This window comes from Scardinius erythrophthalmus (genome assembly GCF_964197995.2).
Source record: "Scardinius erythrophthalmus genome assembly, chromosome: 5".
Lineage (NCBI taxonomy): Eukaryota > Metazoa > Chordata > Actinopteri > Cypriniformes > Leuciscidae > Scardinius > Scardinius erythrophthalmus.
The window spans coordinates 51029967-51057730 of NC_138225.1; the positions used below are offsets into that span (position 1 = coordinate 51029967).

General features: G+C 41.3%; 1 protein-coding gene across 1 annotated transcript in view; it reads right to left on the bottom strand.

The window, feature by feature from the left end:
- dlg4a (discs, large homolog 4a) overlaps positions 1-27764 on the bottom strand; it is a gene marked incomplete at its 5' end in the record, with an annotated part of 201387 nt that overhangs the window by 59607 nt on the left and 114016 nt on the right. Inside the window, one exon of the mRNA XM_081365833.1 lies at positions 26555-26611. Coding sequence (XP_081221959.1) covers positions 26555-26611 — 57 coding nt within the window. The remainder of the gene's footprint in view (positions 1-26554; positions 26612-27764) is intronic.

Sequence of the window (27764 nt, forward strand, 5' to 3'; positions counted from 1 at the left end):
TCTCCACAATAAAGAAGTTTTTGTGCAATGGATGTTAAAGGTTCTTCATGGAACCATAATAATAACCTTTAAGGTGATAGTTACATTTAAATATCAATGCCATTAAACCTGGTCTAACCCAGATTGCATTGCATTGTGGTCTGCCACATTACGGATGAAGGTTGTGAAGCTAAACACAGATGTTGTTGCCTCCTCAAGATGAATAGCTTGTCGTATTCCTCATTTGTAAGGCACTTCGGATAAAAGCGTCAGCTAAATGAATAAACATAAATATGAATGTTGCCTGTTTGCGTAGAGTATGTTTTGGGCCGTCCTACTGTCACTGAATGTTGGCGTACCTGTGGCAGAAAACCTTCTCTGTTTCTAAAAGTGTTTCTCTGACTGCATGTCTTATGAATAAATGAATGCTTCACAAAAGCAATCAGACAGAAATGACACCCACAATTTATGATACAAACCAATGAGAACAGAAAACGCTTCCACCTACTCACACACTCCAAGGCAGAAACACACACGCATTCGGTTCTTGCACTTATTACTGTGTTTCTCTCTCTTCATCCTTCACTGACTGAATACTACAACTTATACCATAATAATACAGTCTCTATCTCTTCTACCAAAATCTCTCAATCAACCATAGACAAATGGAAACAGTCCGGGAATGTTTGACAAGAAACCCTTTTCCCCAGCAAAAATAAATAAATAATAATAATCATTAGTAACATTATTACAGTACATCATTGGAGGCAGTTCATGTACGATCAAACACATACAAATATCATGAAGTGTTGATGCATATACTGTATTCATTTTGGAGAGTAAATGAACTACTAAATAACTGTATAGAAAAATCACCCAAATTCTGATGTACTACAAAAACAATCTTCTACTTTTACTATTTCTTAATCCCTCCCTGTTCTAGCTAGATTTGTTCTGGACGATGTAGCACTTCTTGTGTTATGAATAAATGTAAATGTGCTAACTACAGTATATGAAAGCAAATCCAGGTGCCCCATTTTCATACTTTTATTTAATCCCTTCAGTCTCATTAATCATCTCATCTATTATTTAAGCTGCTGGAACATTTGACGGTGCCTCATTTCACACACAGACACCCTAATTTTAACTTTCCACATTTTGCAACTTCTGACGCACTACTCTTCTGAGCTCTGCTGTGAACACAGACCGATCTACGGATGCTTCTTATTAGTGGCATTCCTTAAACGTCCATTTTATATATAACATCTTTATTTAAAACAAAAACAACATGTTTTAGATCACACAGTACCCAGTGGGACTATTGTGATTCCAATAAGAATGCTTCTGTAGAACATCAGAAAAGGGATTTTAAAGAAAATATTTCATGATTTTAAAACTCCTACAGCTCCCCTGTGATCTCCTCTAACTGTTCAGTAGACAGACATTAGAATACAGAGTTCTAATAAACACATTCTACAAAATCTTGTAGGAATCCGGTAAATTATCTTATTTGATCCCATTAGGATCTTGTATCCAAATTAGGTTAGAAATTCCATCAGAAGTGATGCACACATTCCGTCGCGTTTTCTGGCTATAGGGATGAACATCCAGCAAAATCAGATGACAGTATGTTTATAAAGGCGGCATTTCCTACCATGATCCGATGGCGTTGTTTTTTAGCTTTCCGGACGTTGTTGATGAATCGCCGGCCCATTTTCTTAGCGTACCACACGGACACAAACATCGTGCCCGAGCACTGAACACAGACTGAACACACACCGAGCGAGCGACAGCGCGCGCTCTGCTCTCCACACGACCAGCGCGCGCGAGGAGGAGGAGGAGGAGGAGGAGAGGCACGCACGCACGCACGCACCCGCGCGCTTTAAATGTGACAGTTGCATGACGCGTTTAGCTAGACGGAATAAAACAGAAAGCAAGGGCATTGAGGCGCGTTTTGGAAAGTTAATAAAGCAACAATCCACGAGAGGATCTGTGTTAGTGATTGTAGTGTAGTAGTGTAGTCATGACGCGAAGGGGTAAAATTAATGTAGCCTAATGCACGACGTCAAGTGACCAACTGCTCTTATTGGCAGTCTATTATAAACGTGGTAGCATATTATATATTCGTGGAAACAATTTGGCGCTTATGTGCAATGCCGGGTCAGACTCATACATGCGTTTAGAGGTTAGGGTTAGACCCCCGCGGCACATCCAGTCTTTTTTCCAATCGAAATGATCTGTTTTACGCAATTCATGGTGCAAGACACGGGGTATACGACCGGGCCAACGATAAAGAACAGGCAATTAAAACAGCGCAGATAAAATGCAAAACCCTGGGAAAATGTCATTCCAATCGGAAGTGAGCATCCCGAAGGGCAGAGCCCTTATGTGTGGACTTTGTAGGGAGCAGGGCACTTGCGTGTCATAAGCTTGGAGCCCACTTGGCTAAGTGAGCAACGAAAGACTACGTAATTTCATCATTAGCTTCACATGGAAAGTTACCACAACAACGCTAGGCAGGATATCTAATTATTGCTGGTAATATGATGCAAATAAATAATTAAGTTTTTAAAATATGCTTTATATAGCTATGTGTGTCCCCAATCTGCTCTTAACTTTATAAGTTAAAGGGGACCTATTATGCAAAATTCACTATTACATGGAGTTTGAACATAAATGTGTCGGCAGTGTGCACACAACCATGGTAAAAATAAAAAAATAAAAAAGTCCACCCACTCCTGTTTTGTTAATCCCCATAAATCATAAGCAGTGTCTCAGAATGAGCCATTTGCAGATTCTAGCATGTGTGACGTCACCTATGCTTAGGCCCCGCCCACGATTGCTGGGACCCCGCCCAGAGTGAGCTGTGCAGTCCGCCATGGAAATCTCCTCGCCAGAGCATTTAACAGCAGCATTCAAGTAAGAAATGATTTCTTATAAAGGTAAAGTTAATTCAGTCAAGAGCAGGGAGTGATTATCTGCTTTTCTTTTATTGTGTTATGTTGTTTCATATTAACAGCATATAGCAGTAGGTACTATATATTATGCTGCTGTCACTTTAATACACAGATCTAATATACACATGCGATTTATTAGCTCCATAAAACACATCATATGAACCTGGAACTTAGTTAGCATCAACTGGAGCCCTTGACAAAAAAAAACCAATATGATTTTTCCATTAGCTTTTGGATTATTGCAGAAAATATAAGCTCTGTGACCAAAAAAAGTTTTTTCAAAAGAACACAACTTTTATGAATTTTGAAGCCTAAACACAATCAGCAGAAGTAAAAGGCTAAACGTATTGAACGAACTAAACCACGGTCACATGACTTTATGCTTGTCCTAACCAGACGCGATGCGATAAGATTCCAGCGACAAATAATTTGTCTGTCCACACAGACATGCGAGATGCGTCAATCAATCAAAACCCACAGCCAATCAGAACAGCGTGTGGGCGGAGTCTCGCGGCACCAGAGAATAATATTGACGGCACTCGCAAGAAAATTGATAAGTAGCTACATAATCATATTCACAAATATTACACCATTTAAACATTATTCAAATACATAGGCTACTGAGTTACTAAAGCAATCTTTGTCAAAGAATACACTTGTTTGTTCACAGTTTGAACGTTCTTGTTTCCATTTGTTTAATTTCAAGATCTGAGGTGTGAATTATCCATTGTTGCTTTTACAGCTCCAAAGCTGGAGCACTAAATGATATTCAAAGTCACATTACACGCTTTTAACATTAAATAAAGCACTTAAACAGCACCTGAAATTATCACTGCCACACTTTGTGTTTGTTGTTCTAGCGCGACGTCACAGAAAAATAGAAACCGTTTCTAAAATAGAATTGTCGCGTGTCGTCGTCGCGGCTGGATAGGACAAAACTCTGATTAACATGGAAAATAACCTTTTATCACGCGTCGCGTTGCGTGTAGTTAGGACACGGTGTTTTAGTTCAATATGTAAATTTGAGCTGCATGCTTTCCTCTCAATAACAAAATAAACACAACAAAAATGACATAAGTGAGAAAACAGCAGTTAAGAAAGCATCTGATCATAGTGATGTGGAGATGTGTTTGCACAAGCTCTGCAATTCAGCGCCTCAGTCCTCCAGTCATGTCACGTTTATTTATATACCGCGTTATACAATATTGCTTTAAAGCAAGCGGCTTAACAGTATTAAACTGTGACAGTGTCACTTTCAACTTCATCTTCTTCTGTAAAGCAGCTCTCCAGTGTGTTCATGTTTTTTACTCGCGTCTGACCTCTGTTCCTCTGAACAGAAGAAATAAACCAGAGACGATTTACACATCAAAGAAGGCGGAGCCTCAGAGCCACACCCACCTATTACATCATCGCCACGGACCAATGGTGATACGAAGCTGTTTACCAGCCTAAGCGAACTTTTCTGGAAAGCTTTGAAATCCAGAAACAAATTCCAAACGAAGTTCGTTTGGGCCTGATTTTGTTCAAGATGACGTCACACTAGTTTCTTCTTCAATATCGCTTTATATCAGGGCCTTTAATGTCCCCAACAACCTCTTGTTATCAACCGCTTTTTTCAAGGTAAGTAAAAGCTTTAAAAAAAAATCACAACATGGTATTACTGATGTATTTCATGTCATAGAATAAAAGTTGAATATATCTTGAGCTTGTGTTCACGTTTAACCAAAAACCCATTGACTTCAGGACGATGGAACTGGAAGTGCTAAAATGCGAACTAGTTTTGGCTAACACAGACATCGCTCTAGCACTTTAATACCAACTGAAACCACCAGTGTCCCACTGTACTTTCCCAGCACTTCAATAATGGTGTCCTAAAATACTCAGCAATACTCTATTGTGTATTTCCGGTTGATTTGCAGAGAGCGCATGTCTTTAGCCTGATTCTATTGAAGCTGACTGCACTCCAGAGTATTACACATGCTAGCATATATCATCACACCGGTTCATATTCACTATTGAGGAGACACCCAGTTTTCCAAGAGAGGACTGAATCATCCAGCTCAACTTGGAAATGCATGACAGAAATGTCCTCTGGGAAATAAGACCTATGATAATGACCTGCTTTTAACTGCTTCCCCTTATACATTAATATTGCTTAAAGGTTGGAGGGTTGTGGTGCAGAAGAGGCGTGAGTGTCAGCAGAAATCTCTCTGCGTATCTGATAGATGCACACCGCTTTTGCATAATAATGGCAGGGTCCGAGGTTAATGGACGCAAAGGTAAATACAGAGAAAGATGAAAAGAGTGTGATGAAAATAAAACAAAGGATGTATTTGAAATGGAAAAGTATATTTTAAGTGAAGCAGTATGAAGCTTGTGTTCAGAGCCCTAAAAAAATGATACTTTAATATTAATCAAAAACTTTTATTTTCGCAAAGACAAAAACATTCATACAAAGTAAAAAAGATTTATTATAAATACCATATTCTTAATCGGTATATTTTCTTTAATGTAGGTCAATATAATATTTCTTGATTTAATCTATTAATATTAGTGTTGGTCAATATAATATTTCTTTAAACAAACGCTAAATTAGCTGTAACGAGAGCAGAATTTTCACTCAAGATAAAACTAAAAATATTTTGTCAGTCAATGTTTAATTTAGTTCACTTACTATAAATAAAGACAACTTCAATGTTTGTTGTGGTGTCCTTTTAAAATATGCATCATCATTTTTTGTTATGTGCAAAAAATAAAAAAATAATTTCAGCAGTCAGTGAATCTGTCGAGTGTTCTGAACATCAACACTGGTGTCAAGCGAAAATAATATTTAAACAAAATAGTTTATTTTAATTTGTTCTATGGTTTTAGACAAACTGAACAAAACCATGATTTTCGATCAGACGAAAATAAAAATCCACTTTTAATAAATGACACGGTCATTTCATTTTTTCTGTGAGTGTATGAACCTTTTGCAAAAGTTTGTCCAAATTAGTGTTTTAGGTACAATGGACAATTCAGAAACCTAATTCACAGATTATTTGTTCATACTACCAAAAGTTACAATCTTTTTGCCCAAAATGTGATAAAAATCTAACATAACATGTGAAATAGTATTTCTGAGATCATAACTGTCACTTGCTGAATTAAACATGCAACGTAATGAGGTCGTGTGACAATAGTCACTGTAAAGTGCATGCCAGCTGAACTGCTTTGACCTAAGGAAACACAAATGCCCCACGATGCATTTCACCACAAAACCGTTTTCGAGTGCATACACACAAGTATTACGTAAGACACTCCGAGTAGAAAGGCTCACCTAAATGAGAAACCACATGGGCTCTACTCTTCTCTCCTTCTTTATCTCAGTCCTTCTCTCTGCCTCCATTTTCATCTCAACCACCCACTTCTCTCTCTCTCTCTCTCTCTCGCGCTCTCTCTCTCTCTCTATTGCGTTGGAGGATCCCCCAGACCATTTGTCTCAGCAAAAGTCTGTTCAGTAATTACCTCAGAGCTGCAGGGACAACTTTAAACATTCATTAGTGAGCAAGAACCTTTGAATAGACATAGAAGCCTCTCACACACACACACACAACAGCAAATTCTTTAGTAAAAGACTGGTGAAAAAAATGCAAAAGAGGCAGAGAGTGTCGAGTGTAGTGCCTAGAGGAGATCTTTGTAGCAAAAGGTAATCAAATCACTTCCAAACACACACATAAAGAGCTTTCCTGAACCTGTGGTGGGCGATGAGCAAGAGTGAATCCTGAGCACATGAACAACACACACACATGCACACAGGTCGTATAATGTCCCTACAGCCACCATAGGATGGAGAGCAGAAGAAATAAAATAAAAAACTGCATTTCAAGATTTTCGAAAGAAAATCTCAGTGGTGCTTGCCTGTGAAAAACTGGCTTCCGGGTGTTTTGAGTTGCAATAGTGTTATTATGCAGTTGTTAAGGTATTCTGAATGGTTGCTAGGGTGTTTTAGGTGGCTGTTCAGTATATAGTTATAATTAATTCATATGGTATAGTATAGCATTGTGTGTGTGTATATACATTCACCATTCACTTTATTAGATATACCTGTTCAACGACTTAACACAAATATCTAATCAATGATCAGCAAATCACATGCAGCAACTCTGTGTATTTAGAGATGATCAAGACGATCTGCTGAAGGTCAAACTGAGCATCAGAATGAGGAAGAAAGATTTAAGTGACTTTGAACATGGTCTGAGTATTTCATCTGATCTACTGGGATTTTCACGCACAACCATCTCTAGGGTTTACAGAGAATGATCCGAAAAAGAGAAAATATCCAGTGAGCGTCACTTCTGTGGGAGAAATGCAGTGTTGATGTCAGAGGAGAATCAATGACCAGACTGGTTTAGATGATAGAAATATATAGAGTAACTCAAATAAGCACTCGATACAACCGAGATCTGCAGAAGAGCGTCTCTGAACACACACCGATCTCTGAACGCTCAACACGTCCAACCGTGAAGCAGAAGAGCTCCAGCAGCAGAAGACACACACCGGTGTCGCTCCTGTCAGACGAGAACACAAACTGAGGCTACAATTCACACGAGCTCACCAAAACTGGACACCAGAAGACTGGAGGAACATCGACTGCTCTGCGTCTGGATTTCTGCAGTGACGTTCAGACGGTCGGGTCAGGGTTCGGTGTAAACAACATGAAAGCGTGGATCATCCTGCGTTGTATCAGCGGTTCAGGCTGCTGGTGTGTAACAGTGTGTTATATATTTTCTCGACACACTTTGCCTCTCAGTTCCACCTGAGGCTTAAACCCTATTCGGACGGGATTAGTTTAACATTGAGAGGTGGGGTACAGTAATAATTACCAGAGTTTCTCAGTGATTTTATTCCCGTCTGAATGTGCATCTCAGTAATCATGATGGACAATGTCAGTAAAAATTAGGGCGACTTTTACCTTCTGGAAAAAGGTCCGGAAAAATGACCTCAGGTAATACTAATCCCCTGCGAATAGACCCACTGTAAATATGTAAGTAAATATTTTGTCATTTCGTGTTTAAAAGTAGTTTTCCGCTGTTTTTGAGTATTGAGATGCTTGAAAAAGCATTCAGTTACGTTCTAGACGCTGGGACGAGTCTCTGGCAAAACTCAAGTTAATTAATACATTGTTCGACTGGACATAACTGTTTTATATAAATATGGATTGTTTGCGCACGTGATATCAGGAAGCAACACACATGACGACACGACAGGAGTGACGGCGATGTGTAAATCGAGTTACCCTCCCACTTCTGCTAGTTTTACTGAGATATCACGTGCGAATTGGCCATCATTATTATACACGTCCTGTGGTAAAATTACATTACTCCATCTACCCTTGTAAAGTTAATCCCGTACGATTACTGACCATGTCCAGTCCTTTATGACCATCTTCTGATGGACACTTCCGGCAGGATAACACACTGCCACAAATCATCTCAAACTGGTTTCTTGAACATGACAGTGAGTTCACTAAACTCAAACGGCCTCCAGTCACCAGATCTCAGTCCAGTAGAGCAGTTTTGGGATGTGGAGGAATGAGAGATTCACATCATGTCTGAAAATCTGCAGCAAATGTGTGATTCTATCGTCAATATGGAGCAACATCTCAGAGGAATGTTTCCAGAGCCTGGTTGAATCTCTGTCATGAAGAATTAAGGCAGTTCTGAAGGCAAAAGGCGGTCAAACTCAGTACTAGCAAGGTGTACCTAATAAAGTGGCCGATGAGTGTACAGTATCATTGGCGCAAGCATTACGGAAAGCAGTGTCCTCTCAGTGCCCTCACTGGCACACAGACGACAGGCTGGCACAGACACACACACTGGTGAACTGATGCCAACACTCTCCGTTTAGCCACCTGGACACGCCATTAGTGACACACTTTTAAAGGAAAAGGCAACGATAAAGGTTCACGATGAGCATAACACCACTGAAACCCTGGTAAAATCACTGTAACAAACTATGCCAGCCTATTTTCTCTAAAATACAAACTGGCCTGACCAACAAATATTAGATTTGGAAATGAGTTCCAAGCTGAGCATTTAACATAATAACTCAATTGTGATGAATTTAATGAATTATCAGTTTGAAATTGCTTCTTGCCTACTGGTTCATTCTTAATCTTTTGAATCCAATGAACGTTTCAGAGTGGGCCGAATTAAATCCAGGTCTGTACAGTATCAGGGGTGTGTACACAAGAGCCAGTTATGGACTCCCTCCATTTCCCTCAGGACTCATCTTCACTTCCATCATTTACTCGTTCCTTCAGCTCCTCTCGTTCTCATCTCACATCATTTCCCCTGTAGTGCATCACATCTCCCTCTCCTTCAATTCTACAGTTTTTCATGATCTCAGCGCTTTATTTATCTATTAGAAAAAAAAGAACAGTATGATTAATTAATTAATTCCACTATTCCCATATGCAGTTTTATTATAACTTTGCTTGTTTACACTCACAAAGCAAGTTGTGCTTCACCATTAGGTGTATATGCAAATCAAACCGGCAGCCAATTAGAGGTCCAGTGACATCAGAGCTTGTTACGCAACAGAGCCGACTCTGTTCATATACTGTCCAGTGCAGCAATAAACACACACACACACACACACACACACACACACACACACACACACACACACACACACACACTCACACATATTCATATGCATAAGGCATGCACCCACTAACCGCTTTTTACTCCTTGCCATGAGCGTACAAAAGAGTGATGCTATACTAATTTGATTCGACGAGCACTAATGTCTGTTCACCCAGTGTTTCCTGCTAAATCTACAGCAGCAAAAGAAATGTGGAATTAATGCCAGGACATTTCTACTGTGATCAAATTTAGTGATCTTCATAACTTATCACACGACTCTTTGGAATATTTGATTCTATCTATCTATCTATCTATCTATCTATCTATCTATCTATCTATCTATCTATCTATCTATCTATCTATCTATCTATCTATCTATCTATCTATCTATCTATCTATCTATCGTTCTCACTATCGATCTATTGTTCTATCGATCTATCTATCTATCTATCTATCTATCTATCTATCTATCTATCTATCTATCTATCTATCTATCTATCTATCTATCTATCTATCTATCTATCTATCTATCTATCGTTCTCACTATCGATCTATTGTTCTATCGATCTATCGATCTATCTATCTATCGTTCTCACTATCTATCTATTGTTTTATATATCTATCTATCTAACAGTCATTCTATCTATCTATCTATTGTTCTCTCTCTCTCTCTCTCTATCTATCTATCTATCGTTCTCACTATCGATCTATTGTTCTATCGATCTATCTATCTATTGTTTTATCTATCTATCTATCTATCTATCTATCTATCTATCTATCTATCTATCTATCTATCTATCTATCTATCTATCTATCTATCTATCGGTTGTTCTATCTATCTATCTATCTATCTATCTATCTATCTATCTATCTATCTATCTATCTATCTATCTATCTATCTATCAGTCATTCTATCTATCTATCTATCTATCTATCTATCTATCTATCTATCTATCTATCTATCTATCTATCTATCTATCTATCTATCTATCTATCTATCGTCCTATCAGTTGTTCTATCTATCTATCTATCTATCTATCTATCTATCTATCTATCTATCTATCTATCTATCTATCTATCTATCTATCTATCTATCTATCTATCTATCTATCATCCTATCGGTTGTTCTATCTATCTATCTATCTATCTATCTATCTATCTATCTATCTATCTATCTATCTATCTATCTATCTATCTATCTATCTATCTATCATCCTATCGGTTGTTCTATCTATCTATCTATCTATCTATCTATCTATCTATCTATCTATCTATCTATCTATCTATCTATCTATCTATCTATCTATCTATCTATCTATCTATCTATCTATCTATCAGTTGTTCTATCTATCTATCTATCTATCTATCTATCTATCTATCTATCTATCTATCTATCTATCTATCTATCTATCTATCTATCTATCTATCGTTCTCACTATCGATCTATTGTTCTATCGATCTATCTATCTATCTATTGTTTTATCTATCTATCTATCTATCTATCTATCTATCTATCTATCTATCTATCTATCTATCTATCTATCTATCTATCTATCTATCTATCTATCTATCTATCTATCTATCTATCTATCTATCGTCCTATCAGTTGTTCTATCTATCTATCTATCTATCTATCTATCTATCTATCTATCTATCGTTCTCACTATCGATCTATTGTTCTATCTATCTATCTATCTATCTATTGTTTTATCTATCTATCTATCTATCTATCTATCTATCTATCTATCTATCTATCTATCTATCTATCTATCTATCTATCTATCTATCTATCTATCTATCGGTTGTTCTATCTATCTATCTATCTATCTATCTATCTATCTATCTATCTATCTATCTATCGGTTGTTCTATCTATCTATCTATCTATCTATCTATCTATCTATCTATCTATCTATCTATCTATCTATCTATCTATCTATCTATCTATCTATCTATCTATCTATCTATCAGTCATTCTATCTATCTATCTATCATTCTATCTATCTATCTATCTATCTATCTATCTATCTATCTATCTATCTATCTATCTATCTATCTATCTATCTATCTATCAGTCATTCTATCTATCTATCCATCTATCTATCTATCTATCTATCTATCTATCTATCTATCGTCCTATCAGTTGTTCTATCTACCTATCTATCTATCTATCTATCTATCTATCTATCTATCTATCTATCTATCTATCTATCTATCTATCTATCTATCTATCTATCTATCTATCTTCCTATCGTCCTATCAGTTGTTCTATCTATCTATCTATCTATCTATCTATCTATCTATCTATCTATCTATCTATCTATCTATCTATCTATCTATCTATCTATCTATCTATCTATCTATCAGTCATTCTATCTATCCATCTATCTATCTATCTATCTATCTATCTATCTATCTATCTATCTATCTATCTATCTATCTATCTATCTATCGTCCTATCAGTTGTTCTATCTATCTATCTATCTATCTATCTATCTATCTATCTATCTATCTATCTATCTATCTATCTATCTATCTATCTATCTATCTATCTATCTATCTATCTATCGGTTGTTCTATCTATCTATCTATCTATCTATCTATCTATCGTCCTATCGGTTGTTCTATCTATCTATCTATCTATCTATCTATCTATCTATCTATCTATCTATCTATCTATCTATCTATCTATCTATCTATCTATCTATCTATCTATCTATCTATCTATCTATCGTCCTATCGGTTGTTCTATCTATCTGTCTATCTATCTATCTATCTATCTATCTATCTATCTATCTATCTATCAGTTGTTCTATCTATCTATCTATCTATCTATCAGTTGTTCTATCTATCTATCTATCTATCTATCTATCTATCTATCTATCTATCTATCTATCTATCTATCTATCTATCTATCTATCTATCTATCTATCTATCTATCTATCTATCTATCTATCTATCTATCTATCGGTTGTTCTCTCTATCAACCTATCTATCTATAATTACATAATTATTTTATACTCCTCACCCATCCATGTTCTCTGTGGATGAGTGTTCGGTGTTTGCTGGTTCTTGTACCCTGCTGCGTGTGTGTGTGTGTGTGTGTGTGTGTGTGTGTGTGTGTGTGTGTGTGTGTGTGTATGTGTGTTTTCTCCTCATCTCACCACATCCTACAGCCTGTCATTTAGAAATGGAAAACGAGTGTGTGTGTGTATGTGTGTGTGTGAGAGGGAGAGAGAGATGGAAGCTTAGGAAGATTTCACTTGCCTCCTTGGCACTTCAAACGTGTTAATATCATCAGCAGCAGTTTCGTTGCTATGGACACCAGAGTCTCACTGTCTCAACCTCCTGTTTAAAATGTTTGAGTGCTGTGCGTGTGTGTGTGTGTGTGTGTGTGTGTGCGCGCCCATACGGGAAAGATCCTATATTCCCAGTCAAATCTATTTTATATCTCAATTGTTTCTCCTAGACAGCAATGAGATTAAGACAAGAAACTACAGACAAACCCTTTGGTTTTTTTACACTAACTCGTCAACTTTGAGATTTTGAAGAATTTTGTCTCCATAACATTTCTTCTTTTTAGAGTAGTAGAAAGAAACTCTTCTCTTCGGTTAATGTGTTTACTGGCGTGAGGGCGGAGCCACCTGTCACTCACATAAGATCCACCAATAGCAAACCACCACCATCCAATCAATTCCCCATGGACAAAATCAAGCCCCGCCCTTCATTTGTTCTCATTCGAGAAGCCGTTTTACTCAGATATACATCACAATAGGGAAGAATAGACTATCGCACCTTCAATTTCATGAGAGCAAATCAAGTCTCCTCCTTCTGTTTAGATAAGGAAACGAACCCAATAATCTCACGTTTTTCCTATACAGAGTTTCAAAAGAGATCTCAAACTGTACTCAGATTTGCTCTAAAGTCTAAGATGAAAATATGAAGTCCAGAGCCAGAGCTAATTTTATCTGCCTCAACGATTGATGTATTTGTGTCTATTTTTAAAACCTTTAAGGCATTTTAGAAGAAAAATCTAAAACAAAGTAGATATGTCAGTCAAAAGTAACTCTTTGAAGCATAAGCTCAGGTTTGGCCAATCACTTCCTGTTGATATTCCTGACAGTGACCGACCGTTAGTGAACAGCTGACAGCACACCGCCCTCTACAGGAGCATTTAAGGCACTACAGTAACTCAGAGAAAGAGAAACATGCAATACACTGAACAAAAATCCTAACGCCCATACAGAAAAAAAAATTTTTAAATATATTTTAAAGTGTCAAAAATATATGTGGCATATATTCCAAATACATTGAAATATATTTGCATTGTTGTTCACTTATATTTATCATTTTGAAATATATTCTGAAATATAACAAAAATATATGATGATAAGTGTGAAATATATTTACATTTATAACATGCAAAATATATGACAAAATATATGGTCATAAAATGTTTAGCTTGCTAAAGAAGGGTCTAAAGTGTATTTTGATCATAGTAATTCCTCTACCTTTTTCCCTATACACAACAGTAGGCTACCATATTTCACTACTGTATTATGACACACAGCTATAATAAATACTGTACTTACAATTAACAATATTAGGTGGCAAGTACCTAACACTAAGTGCAATTATCAGATTTATTGTTGTGTTTTATTGACATCTTTCCTGAAGTCATTTAAATATTGAAAATATGCACAATATTTATGATGCAAGTATAACAGTGACATTCCAACAGTGAAGTGCACTTAAACAATAGATAGAACTCAACTGGGGACAGCTGTCAACTCAAAAATAGCTGAACTCAGATTTAAAATGAAATAAATAAAAATGTTGTTTGTTTGTGAAAATGTTAACTTTTTAAATTTCAAGTATGAAAATGTATGAACATATATGTTGTTAGTAAATATATTGACATATAATCATATTCACATATTTAGCTCAAATATATTTTCAAAAAAATAAAAAATATATTTTCATATATTTAACTAAAATATATTTATTGGGCCAATTTCAAATATTTGCATTTATTCCAAAAATATATGCCTTTTTTTTTTTTTTTTTTTTAATTTGTGTATATTGGAGTATGAAATCAAACAGATCTTTCTCTCAGACTCTTTTTCTCCACCAGTAACTGAAGGAACATTATTAAAAATGATTATCTGACAGTGTTGATTAGTTGATGCATTTGGCACTTTGTTTTAAAAAAAACTTAATTCTAGCCATCCAACACACAGCACACGTGTTATACTGTAAGAATATTTGCATCATAGTGAGATGCGTTAAGCAGATCTAGAAGGAAACAACATTGTTCCAAGCAGATATATGAGCTGTCAGAAACAATAGGCTGAAACTGTGTGTGTGTGTGTGTGTGTGTGTGTGTGTGTGTGTGTGTGTGTGTGTGTGTGTGTGTGTGTGTGTGTGTGTTTAAAGTTGATACTCTGCAGCAGAGTGATGAGTTTGCTGATGTGGGTCTGACAGCACAGAGAAAATGATGACTTCAGGCGACAGAGAAATACCACATAGACATATGAAGGAAGCTACTGTGAAAACAACCTGACATTGATGCAATACAGGAAAAAAAACGGTAAAAATGTCTTTATTCTAAAATGCCAACTTTGTTTGCATCCATTTAACTTGTAACAACAATTTCTGTCATTTCTACTTGTTGAGGTTTGATGTTCAACTTCATTTTCTTCATCAATATGTAAATTCACAAAAGTGAAAAGACCTTAACTGCAGGTTGTAAATTTTTACCGTATTTTTACAGAGTGTGTGTGTGTGTGTGATGTAATTTGGCCCATGGCATTTCATACAGACATACTCTTAAGGCGATATATACACTACACGGCAAATCTCAAATGCCTGATTATGCGAATATAAGGCATGAATATATTGAAGATATTATAAACATTAAATTGACTTAAATTTGACTTGACAATTCGACGACCCAGTTCAGTGACGTTTATGAAGATAATAACAATTAAACAATCATGATAATGCCACTGTGAAGAACAATGACACAAAGGACGTGGCATTCATATTTTTTTTCCAGTAATTGTAGAAATTGTAATGATGAGTTTGACTTGATTATTAACATTTTTATTCACATTCCCTAATCAGAAGTTCTCATATATATATATACATATATATATGAAGAGTTCAGATGCAAAAGCCTCTAAGTGCCATCTGGAATTTTCTTCTAGAATGATCATTTTTATCAAGCTCGTATATTTAAGTTCAGAAAAAAATATGATTTTAGTTTTACATCTTGATTTTTTGTGTTTTAACCGTATAAAGGGGTGGTTCGGGATTTTTGACATCGGACCTCATTTTTAAGTCAGCCTGGTTGTTATTCATCAGTGGAGACATTTTTTTAAAAAAAATATCCAGTCCTTATATTTGGATAGTTAGCCGATGCTAGGCTAGCGCGAGTCAAGGGTAGATGTTAGCCAGCTAGGCATGTGCCGGTATCAACTTTTCATGCTGCGATTAATTGATTGAGCTTTTACCACGGTATACGGTATTATCACGATATTTTAATTGCTCAAGAGAAATGGATGGATTGGTGGGGGGGATGTAGAAAAAAAAACTACTTGCATTACAATAGTGATTGTCAAAACATTTGGTAACTAAATAGAATTTTACACAATTTTCACGCTTTCAATTCTTGGGATTTGATTTCAATCTTGATTCAGTATTGACTTTTTGGATAAATATTAGGTAGGCTACAGTAGATAGACGTTCATTTTTCTCAAGAAAAAATATATCTCACATAATGCTGTAAACATACAGAGAGCCCTGTCAGCTGGTATTATTAAAGGTTAAAAATTAACTAATTAAATTAAATATAATTTGGTTTTCATTATAATAACAATTATGACACAAGTAAAAATATAATACAAATTGCACATATTTAGCAAAATACTCCTCTCTATAGCTATTTTTTTCTAGTCAACTAACGTGTTGGTCATTAAATGGCTTTCCTGAGGTAAATGTAACGTTCTGTGCAGGGCCGGTTCTAGACATTTGGAGGCCCTAGGCAAAATTCATGTTGGAGGCCCCCCACCCCCAATAAAAAACACTTGAAACAAATATGATTCCTAACCTTTTTATTTATACAACATTTAATTTTAAATTTAGTATATTTTTACTTACACAGTACATAAGTTTGGACAAATTACTATTTTTAATGTTTTTGAAAGAAGTCTCTTATGCTCATCAAGCCTGGATTTATTTGATCAAAAATACAGAAAAATAATATAGTGAAATATTATTACAATTTAAAATAATGGTTTTCTATTTTACTATACTTTAAAATATATTTCTGCGATTCAAAGCTGAATTTAGTGTCACGTGATCCTTTAGAAAACTTTATAATATTCTGATTTATTATCAAATGTTAGAAATGGTGCTTAATTTTTATTTTATAACATGTGATACTTTTTTCAGGATTTTTTGATTATTAAAAAGTTGTTTTAAAAAAGTTTTCACTATCACTTTTATATATTTAACACATCCTCGCTGAATATTCCTGTTTTTTTCTGTATTTTGATCAAATAAATGCAGGCTTGTAGAGCATAATAAGAAACTTCTTTCAAAAACATTAAAGATAGTAATGGGTCCAGACTTTTTACTGGTAGCTACTACATCAAAATTTATCTAAGGTAATCTCTTTTTTGTTTAATGAAGATGTTATTGTTCTTGTTGTTATTTTTAGCTGTTTTATTCAGTTTATTCACAGTTCCAGAATCCCACTTCAGTAGATGAACATGAACCTGCTTTTATAATTGTTTTCATAGCTGCGTTATGGGCAGGATTTTTCCCTCCCATTTAATCAATATCTGCAGATATTGTCATATTATTAATATCAGTAATATGATATTATGTATTGCATTGCTACCTTAAATATGCTATACACAAATCAAGTGGAAGAGAAAGATACGATCGCTACTGAGCAGGAAAAAAATTCTAATCTAATATTCGTATAGGCTATGATGTCAGGGTATTATCTAATCATCAGCATCAGAATATAGAAGATAGACCCATAGATATGAGATCCTTTATTTGAAACATTTAAAAATGTTGCAGTGTGTTGGTTTTTTTAACTTTGAATACAAACGTCTTGTCTTTTACTTTTGTAGCTTTTTACTAGTCAGCTCCCAACGCGATGTTATTCGTTGTACGCGCAAATTCAAAGCGTCGCGTCTGGGCACGTTAGACGCTCGCGCTCTTTTAAACTCGTAGACTAGACAAACAAAGCGGTGAATGATTTTTCCAGAAATACGCTGATCTACAGTAGCCCACACGTTTATATTTAAAATACATTGCAATCACTCCAAAATCGATGACCTGCATTTCGAGCTGTGCTTCTTTGCGTGCCTATTTAGGCTTTTGCTTCGCACTCGTAGCACCTGATGGATGCGTTCGTTGACCGCCTCTGACCGCCGCTGACGTCCCCTCGGACTTAACTGGCTGGCGCCTCTATATATACAGTCATGGGCTGGCGTTAATGTGACGTAATGTAACAGTCTATGGTTAAGATAAACATCGTCACTATTTTTAGTTAATTAATACATTTTGAAATAAATTGTAGATAGGACATTTGTACATTTTTTTTGTTTTTTGTCCCTCTGTCTGGGCCCCATCCCGCCAATCGGGCCCTAGGCACGTGCCTAGTTTGCCTTTGCGTTAATCCGGCTCTGGTTCTGTGACATAATTGTTCACCTGCAGTTTTATTGACCTCTTTCCGTGGTTGAAAAACACTGAATGATCGAAATTATGTATGAGGCATATATACCTTTCGGTAAGTTGTAGCCTACTGTATCTTTAAATAAAAAGTAACAGATGATCGGTTTACTTGAACTGAGGCGCTACAGTGATCTGTCAAGTCACATTTACAAGCACCAAAACAGTATTTGTTGTCTGAATTCCGTAATAAAATGGACAGAACATGAGAGCTGAGAATTGTTTTCATACCATAATAACCTGCTCTGTCTAGTCTGTCGGTCTCCGTGTCCTCTTTGCTCCGCGATTTTTCTCTGCGTGAGAAACTGCATGTGGCGCGAGAGCGTTTGAAAAGTGTAAATTGCGTGAGTCTCACGCTGAATGCGTATTGACAGCTCTGCTTTTAGAAGGGGGATAGATCGTCGGCAGCGTGCCTCCTTCCGCCATGCTTCTTCTCCATGTGAGGATTGTTTACATTAGACTAGAGTGCGCACTGCGCCGCATGCACACAGTGCTAATACATGTGGGGATTGTTTACATCAGAGTGCGCACGTGTTTCGCGCAGCATATACGCAGTGTTTGTATAAGCGGTTGATGGAAAATATTTTTCACGGTATTTTGAAGTGCCCACGATAACAATATCGTGCATATTCATTACCGCGATTTATCGCATTACCGAATACCGGCACATGCCTATAGCCAGCCATTAAAAACCGTTTTACCCACTCCACAGTGCACCATACGCAAATCAATTATAACACTAGACTATCGATGCAAATGTCCGTTGAGAGAATAATGTTAGAAATCAAACTTACCTTTCATCACATTGCATTAGTTATAATTTGTTCCCTGTAATCATAAGCCTTGTCTACAGCAGCAGCGGAGTGATATTGATTACCTAGGCAACCGAGTGAGCCGGTACACACATGTACTGCACACGCTGTAGTGCGCTTCTTTTCTGTTTACTTTTTGCCGCATTACTAACTGGAGCAAAGTAAAATTCCGCAGCTGCTGAGAAACTAGTTCCTTTGGGATCATTGAGATGAAAGGTAAGTTTGATTTCTAACATTATTCTCTCAACGTACATTTGCATCGATAGTCTAGTGTTATAATTGATTTGCGTTTGGTGCACTGTGGAGTGGGTAAAACGGTTTTTAATGGCTGGCTAACATCTACCCTTGACTCGCGCTAGCCTAGCATCGGCTAACTATCCAAATATAAGGACTGGATAATTTTTTTTAAAAAATGTCTCCACTGATGAATAACAACCAGGCTGACTTAAAAATGAGGTCCGATGTCAAAAATCCCGAACCACCCCTTTAATTATATATATATAATATATTATAAAACACTAAAAATCAAGATGTAAAACGTTTCGGTTACTCACGTAACCTCTGTTCTCTCTAGAAGAGGGAACGAGTATTGCGTAGTTTGCTTACGCTACGGGAAAGCCTTTCTTTCTCGAGATACTGAAGCCAAAAATTATCCTTAATTTTTATAATCTTGTCAACGCAGTGCGGCAGCCTGCAGACCTAGGGCAAGCTTACTAACGTGCCCATTGGCTGCCCTGCGGCAACTGCAGCAGCCTACCGCTGAGCCCTTGGCGTGACGTCACGACCAATGAGCGCGCTTGGCGCGCTTAATGCGTCACAGCCCGCGAAAAGGGGTGTGGCTTAGCGTATATAAACAGGGCTCGGAGGCTGCTTCTCTGGTTTCTGTCGCATGAAGCGAAATGAGCTCGTGGCGCGAGCACGGCGGGCTACGCAATACTCGTTCCCTCTTCTAGAGAGAACAGAGGTTACGTGAGTAACCGAAACGTTCTCTTACGAGAGGTTCTCTCGTATTGCGTAGTTTGCTTACGCTACGGGAACGCCCTTGTCAACGCCGTGCGCGCCCAGCATCCACTGAATGAGTCCCAGGGAGAGCCCGGGGAACGTGATAGCGGAGAGCCGGGCAGCCCGAAGAGGGCTAGCGCCGTACATAAGCACACACTAGGGGGTTAGGAGCGGCACGGCCGGTCCGAACTGACAATTCCCTGCATAGTGCAGCTCAACCAGTAGAGCTAAATCACACAACGTAGCCCGCGCACAGATAGTGGGCTGGCATACGCGAGACTTAGACTGATAACACTTTCGCCTGCAAGGCGGGAACATCCAGGTTGTAAAACCTAACAAATGTGGAGGGGGAGGCCCAGCCTGCCGCTGCACAAATGTCATGAATGGGAATCCCGCTGGACCACGCCCACGACGAGGCCATGCCTCTGGTGGAGTGAGCTTGAATGCCCAATGGGCACTGCAGGTCTTTAGACGCATAAGCAGCAGCAATAGCGTCCACTATCCATCTGGACAGGCTGTGTTTCGAGGCGGCGAGACCCTTGGTGCGCCCGCCAAACGAAACAAAGAGCTGTTCCACCACTCGTTTGACTGAAGACAGTGCTATCAGAAAAACGGTTTTGAGCGTGAGGTATTTCATATCCACAGTTTCCAAGGGTTCGAAGGGATGCGCTTTCAGGGCCTCCAAGACCAGTGAAAGATCCCACATAGGAACCGAGGGGGGTCGCGGGGGGTTCATCCTCCTGGCTCCTCTAAGGAAGCGGATGACGAACTCGTTCCTTCCTAATGCGCGGCCCAGCTCTGAACAGAGAGCGCTGAAATGGCCGTGACATAGACTTTGAGCGTGGAGGGGGACCTGCCCGCGTCCAGTAACTTTTGAAGGAAACACAGTACTCGCGATACCCCACATGTCTGTGGATCGAGCCCCTTAGCAGTGCACCATCTGTTAAACACTGACCATTTCGACATGTAGAGCCGCCTCATAGAGGGGGCTCTAGATTGTATGATCGTGTTCATGACCCCATCTGGCAGATCAGCGTGTAATCGTTGAGGCTCCACGCATGCAGAGACAGCGCTCTGGATGGGGATGCCATATTGAGCCGCGGGCTTGAGAGAAAAGGTCTCTCTTCACCGGTATCGGCCAGGGGGCTGAGTCTGCCAGCTGTATTAGATCCGGGAACCAAGCTTGGTTCTCCCAGTATGGGGCTAAGAGGAGCACTGTGTGGCGCGCTTCCCTGATTCTCTTGATGACCTGAGGCAGCAGAGAGACCGGGGGAAAAGCATACAGCGGGCCGCTGGGCCGGGTCTGGGCCAGCGCGTCCTCGTTCTTCGAGAAGAACTCTGGGCAATGAGCGTTGTCTTTTGACGCAAAAAGGTCGACTTTCGCTTTGCCAAAACGGCGCCACAGTGACTGGACTGTTTGGGGGTGTTGAGACCACTCCCCAGGGGGAACGCTGTCCCTGGACAGTCTGTCGGGGCCCTCGTTCAGGTGGCCAGGCACATGCGCGGCTCTCAGCGAGCGCAGAGAGTGCTGAGCCCACACGAGGAGGAATTCCGCCAGGGTGCAGAGCGTCTGATCTGACACCGCCCTGGCGATTCACATAGGCCACTACCGATGTATTGTCCGTGCGGACTAGAACATGGTGACCGTGGAGGAATGGGAGGAAGTGTTTGAGAGCTTTCTCGACCGCGAGCATCTCTAGACAGTTTATGTGTAGGAGATTCTCCTGGTCTGACCAGCGGCCATAGACCGGTCTGCCTTCGAAGAGCGCTCCCCAATCTAGGTTGGAAGCGTCTGTCGAGACAACTTTCCGGTGTGAAATCACTCCCATAGTCACTCCTGTGTGATACCATTCGGCTGCCAGCCAGGGCTGCAGGGCTGAAAAGCAGCTCTGATTCACTCTGACTCGCAAGCCGCCGGCCGCCCAGGCTCGGTGGGGCACGCGCGCTTTCAGCCAGCGTTTAAGCGGGCGCATGCGCAGTAAGCCCAGCTGGAGCGCTGCTGCAGCTGAGGCAATATGCCCCAGGATACGCTGGAATGTCCTCAGCGGAACCCGGCTGCCTATTTGGAGGGATGCGGCGAGGAGGCGGATGCGGCGCGCGCGCTGCTCCGACAGTCTGGCCGTCATAGCCACCGAGTCCAGTTCTATTCCAAGAAAGGAAATTGACTGACGGGGTGATAGCGAGCTCTTGGTCCAGTTGACCGAGAGACCCAGCTCCTCCAGATGGCTGAGAAGCGCTGTTCTGTGAGACACAAGTTCCGTCTCTGACTGCGCTAGAATAAGCCAATCGTCCAGATAATTCAGTATTCGCATTCCCTGTTTCCTCAGGGGAGCGAGGGCCGTGTCCATGCATTTCGTAAATGTACGGGGTGCCAAAGACAGGCCGAACGGCAGGACTGTGTACTGATATACTCGACCCTCGAAGGCGAATCTCAAGAATGGCCTGTGACGGGGAGTTATCTGGATCTGAAAGTATGCGTCTTTTAGATCGAGAGAGATAAACCAGTCTCCTGGGCGAATCTGCGCGAGGATTTTTCTGGTTGTGATCATTTTGAACGGCCGTCTCATGAGGGCTTTGTTCAGATGTCTCAGATCTAAAATAGGTCTGAACGCTCCGTCCTTCTTGGGCACGAGGAAGTAGCGGCTGTAAAAGCCCGACTCGCTCAAAGAAGGATGAACCTGTTCTATAGCCCCTTTGCGCAGCAGCTTCGCTATTTCTGCTTGAAGCAAGTGCGCAGCTTCTGAACTCACTCTCGTCTCCGTCTGTGCTGTATAGCACGGAGGGCGACGAGCGAATTGAAGCGAATAGCCGTGTTTTATAGTTTTCAGCACCCATTCTGACGCGCCCTGAATCGCTTCCCATGCTTCCGCATGCATAGCTAGGGGTCGAATGGTCTCTGGGCTCAGATCGCCGCGCTGCGCGGGATGGGGAGCCTGTATCAGAGAGAAAGGCGCGGCGCGCGCGCCGCTGGTGCTCGAACACGGGGGCTGGTAAACAGTGTTGGCCGACTGTACAGCGTTCAGTAGCTCGGTCCCATCGGATGGAGCGTGATTTGCTGTCAAACATCCCAGGCGCGAGAGAGGCGTGGGGATTATCATGTCTACAAGTGAGTGCGCGTGCTCGTGAGCGGGCGCAGGGTTTACACTTATGACACGGCCAGTGTTTGGGAGCTTTAGAGGGTCCGTGACCCAAGGTAACTGGCTGGCAGAGCGAGCAGCGGGTAGGTGTGAGCACAAGGTTGTGGGCACATTTCCTACATTTAATACTCGAGCGGCTTGTGTCCGCTTTATGAGAGAGCGCTCTGTAAGCGTTACCATGGGGACCCTGTTTGTGTGAAGCAGTGAGCACATGGGAGTGGGCACATTTTCTACACCTATAACACCCTCGGCTTGAGCCGCTGTTGCCCGGGGTAACCGAGTGGCAGAGCGAGTTACAGGTAGATGTGAGCACAGAGTTGTGGGCACATTTACTACACTTATTACTCGAGCGGCGTGTGACCGCTTTATGAGAGAGCTTTCTGAACGCGTTACCATGGGGACCGTGTTTGTGTGTAGCAGTGAGCACGTGGGAGTGGGCACATTTTCTACACTTGTAACACCATCGGCGTTATAGAGCAAATGCTTTGATGGCTCATATGTTTAGACGCTCATAAATACTCAAGCACCATCCTGTGAGATGCGGGTTCGCTTTCTGTATGTAAGAAAGCTGGCCGCGAGCTCGGAGAAGACAGCAGAAAAAATATTTTCTGCCGCCAGAGCCGGATTTGAACACGGTTCTCCAGTGCAGAAGCGTAAAATTCTGCCACTGAGCCACAGGGGCACACATGAGCTTCCAGTTGGTGCGAGCATATGACCGAGCGTCGTGTTTCGGCGTTTGTTTGCAGGCGCGCGTGTATTAAAACAGGCCCGTTTACTGCAGCATTAGTATTTCCAGCCGCCTAACTTAGAGGGGACTGAGAAATATGTATCCCGTGAGATGCGGGTTTGCTTTCTGTATGTAAGAAAGCTGGCCGCGAGCTCGGAGAAGACAGCAGAAAAAAGTTTTTTCTGCTGCCTGAGCCGGATTCGAACACGGGTCTCTGGTGCGGAAGCCTAATGTTCTGCCACTGAGCCACAGGGGCACACATGAGCTTCCGGTCAGTGCGAGCATATGACCGAGCGTCGTGTTTCGTTTCGGCGTTTGTTTGCAGGCGCGCGTGTATTAAAACAGGCCCGTTTACTGCAGTATTAGTATTTCCAGCCGCCTGAACTTAGAGGGGACTGAGAAATATGTATCCCGTGAGATGCGGGTTTGCTTTCTGTATGTAAGAAAGCTGGCCGCGAGCTCGAGAGAAGCAAGCAGAAAAAAGTTTTTCTGCTGCCAGAGCCGGATTCGAACACGGGTCTCTGGTGCGGAAGTCTAATGTTCTGCCACTGAGCCACAGGGGCACACATGAGCTTCCAGTCAGTGCGAGCATATGACCGAGCGTTTGTTTGCAGGCGCGCGTGTATTACAACAGGCTCGTTTACTGCAATAATAGTATTTCCAGCCGCCTGAACTTAGAGGGGACTGAGAAATATGCGAGGATTGGAGGAAGTCCGGCCTAAGCGGGACGAAAACACTCTCTCTTCCTCCTTTCGCCGGTGCTCGTGACGTCCGCTCTGATATCCCTTGAGAACGGCGCAGTTGCGCGGCTCGAACAAAGGGAGAGAGAGCGGGAAGATGTCATTATGTGCTGTGACATCGTTTGTTTGCAGGCGTGCGTGTATAACAGGCTCGTTTACTGCAATATAGATATTTCTAGTCGCCTGAGCTAGGAGGGGACTGAGAAATGTGTGAGAAACGGAGGTGGCCGGAGAGTGACGCGCGCGACCGAGACGCGGGGTAGCTTTCTTATAACGTAAAGGAAGCCAGCCCGTGACCGTCTAATTCTGACATCCCTTGTGAGCGGCGCCTTGCGCGGCTCGAACAGAGGGGGAGAGGGCGTGCGTCATCCGGGGGGGGTAGCTTCCTTGTAACGTAAAGGAAGCTATAGCCCGTGACCGTCCGTTCTGACATCCCTTGTGAGCGGCGCCGTTGCGCGGCTTGACAGAGGGGAGTAACCTGCTGGTCTGCTTCATCCCCTGAGGCGACGGCAGTGCGGGCAGAGGCCGGCCGCTGCGCGTCGGTGAAGGGCGGGGGAGAAGGAGAGAGCGAGGCTCGCGGGAGGGGCTCCGGCGAGCGCTCAGCTATAACCATCGGCTCGGAAGGCCTTTGAGAGCAGCGTTTTTTTCTTACGCGGCCCGGAAGAGGCAGCCGGAGAAGGTGGAGGATCGTGAAACATGGCGAGTCGAGCCCGCAGGGTCGACATCGGCAAGTCCTCACACTGTTCGCAGCCGCCCGTGAAGGGCGCGGGCTGCGTGGTCGAAACCCAGGCAGAGAGCGCAGATTACGTGGCGGTCTCCGTCGCTGAGCGCGGCTCTGCACGAGCCACAGGATGAGCGAGGCATTTGCAACAACGCCTCGCGCTCTTTTAGATGCAAAGTGTGTCGCGGGGCGAACACACAAACACATACAACACAGAGCAGTAAAAGGATATATTCGCCGGATAGCGAAGCAGGCAGGGAAAGCTGAAGGCGGCGAAGGCGGCCGGCGTCCTCAGGCTGAGATCCTCGGCGTGCTGGTCGCTTGATTCGACGGCGGCTTCCTCAGAGAGCAGCGATGCGTAGAGCTTCGCTGAAAAGACAGAAATCAGAGAAGCAGCCTCCGAGCCCTGTTTATATACGCTAAGCCACACCCCTTTTCGCGGGCTGTGACGCATTAAGCGCGCCAAGCGCGCTCATTGGTCGTGACGTCACGCCAAGGGCTCAGCGGTAGGCTGCTGCAGTTGCCGCAGGGCAGCCAATGGGCACGCTAGTAAGCTTGCCCTAGGTCTGCAGGCTGCCGCACTGCGTTGACAAGATTATAAAAATTAAGGATAATTTTTGGCTTCAGTATCTCGAGAAAGAAAGGCTTTCCCGTAGCGTAAGCAAACTACGCAATACGAGAGAACCTCTCGTAAGAGAACTAAAATCATATTTTTTTTCTCCTCAATAACTAGTTATTTTTATAGTTAAACATACAGAATCTTGAATCTCATAGAATCACAAAATAAATGTATCAACATTCCCAGTTTCTGTTCATAAATAAACTTGAAAACAAGCAGCGTTGCCATAATTACAGCAGAAATACCGTAGGAAATCTATTGTGTTGGACAATGACGGGTCTTTGAATAAAAAAGGATGAGAAACCAGCAATATGTGGATTAAAACTGATTGGTTGGGTGAGATATTTCCACGGTTATAATGATGTGATCAAATGGCATGAAAAAGGATGATGGAATGATCACAAACACAGCAGTTCCTGCAGACTACAGGCGCAGTTCTGCCTCCCGGACAGCAGGGGCAGTGAAGCATGAGTGCTCTTACCAGTGTGGAGACCGCAGACGTGTACAGAGGCGTTTGACCAGAGGACAGCAACACTGGCTGTGAAAGAAAGAAAACAGGAGAGGAGGGAGGATAACTCAACAACAAACCAATAGGATAAAAGAAGCATTAAATCAGAGATTAAAGAGCAGGCGCATTTGTAACTTGAATTTGCGAGGCTTCCGGTTATTCTTCAAGCTACTCGCTAATGAATCAGAAGTCTCGCACATTCACAGAAAATGGCTTACTTCTGTGTTGCAAAACAAGGTGGATACAAATAAAGGGATAGTTTTTCCCAAAAATGAAAATGTTGTCATCATTTACTCGCCCTCAAACCTGTATGAGTTTCTGTTGAACACAAAAAAAGACATTTTGAAGAGTGTCAGGACCAGGCAGTTGATGGACCCCATTGACTTCCATAGTATGGGGAAAAAATACTGTGGAAGTCAATGGGGATCATCAACTGTTCTTCAGCAGAAGAAAGAAATTCATACAGGTATGGAACAACTTTGTCACATTCACGGTCTGTCATCGTCCTGTCTGCACTACAGTTCCCAGAATCCTCCTTGTTTCCACACCTGAACTCACTCCCTTCATTACCCACCTGTTCTTCATCATGATCTGCATCACCTGTCTTGTGTTCATCTGTGTGTGTATTTAAGTTCCTGGTTTTCACTCTGCACTTGTCGGTCAATGTTTTATGTTAGGCGATCTTTGCCTGAGCACATGCTCCCTGTTCCTTGTTTTTGTGAGATTGTGAATTAAAACCTTGGATTACTTCATCTGCGAGTTTGCCTCCTACTTCATCTACCCTGCAGCCTGACAGATTGACCGACCAAAAGAAACCATGGGGAGATTGATTGCGGGGATCTTCTGGCCCCGAGCTCGTAAGCTGGTGTCGAAAACAGTGCAGACCTGGCTTTGAAGACGTTCGACCCAGCCTTCATGTCAGTCAGAAAAGCCATTGTTCACGCCAGTCCAGCCGAGCCTGCACTTCACGCCAGTCCAGCCGAGCCTGCACTTCACGCCAGATCTGCCAAGTCCAAAGCAGTATGCGCCGTGCCCGCCAAGCCAGAGACTGTCCGCCCAGTGTCTCCTGTTCCTGTCCTCAGTCAGAGTCTGGACGAGAAGGACTTAATTGACCTCTTTTCCGAGCTTCCTTCGCCGCTGGTTCCGCCCAGCTCAGAGCCCTCTTCGCCGCTGGTTCCGCCCA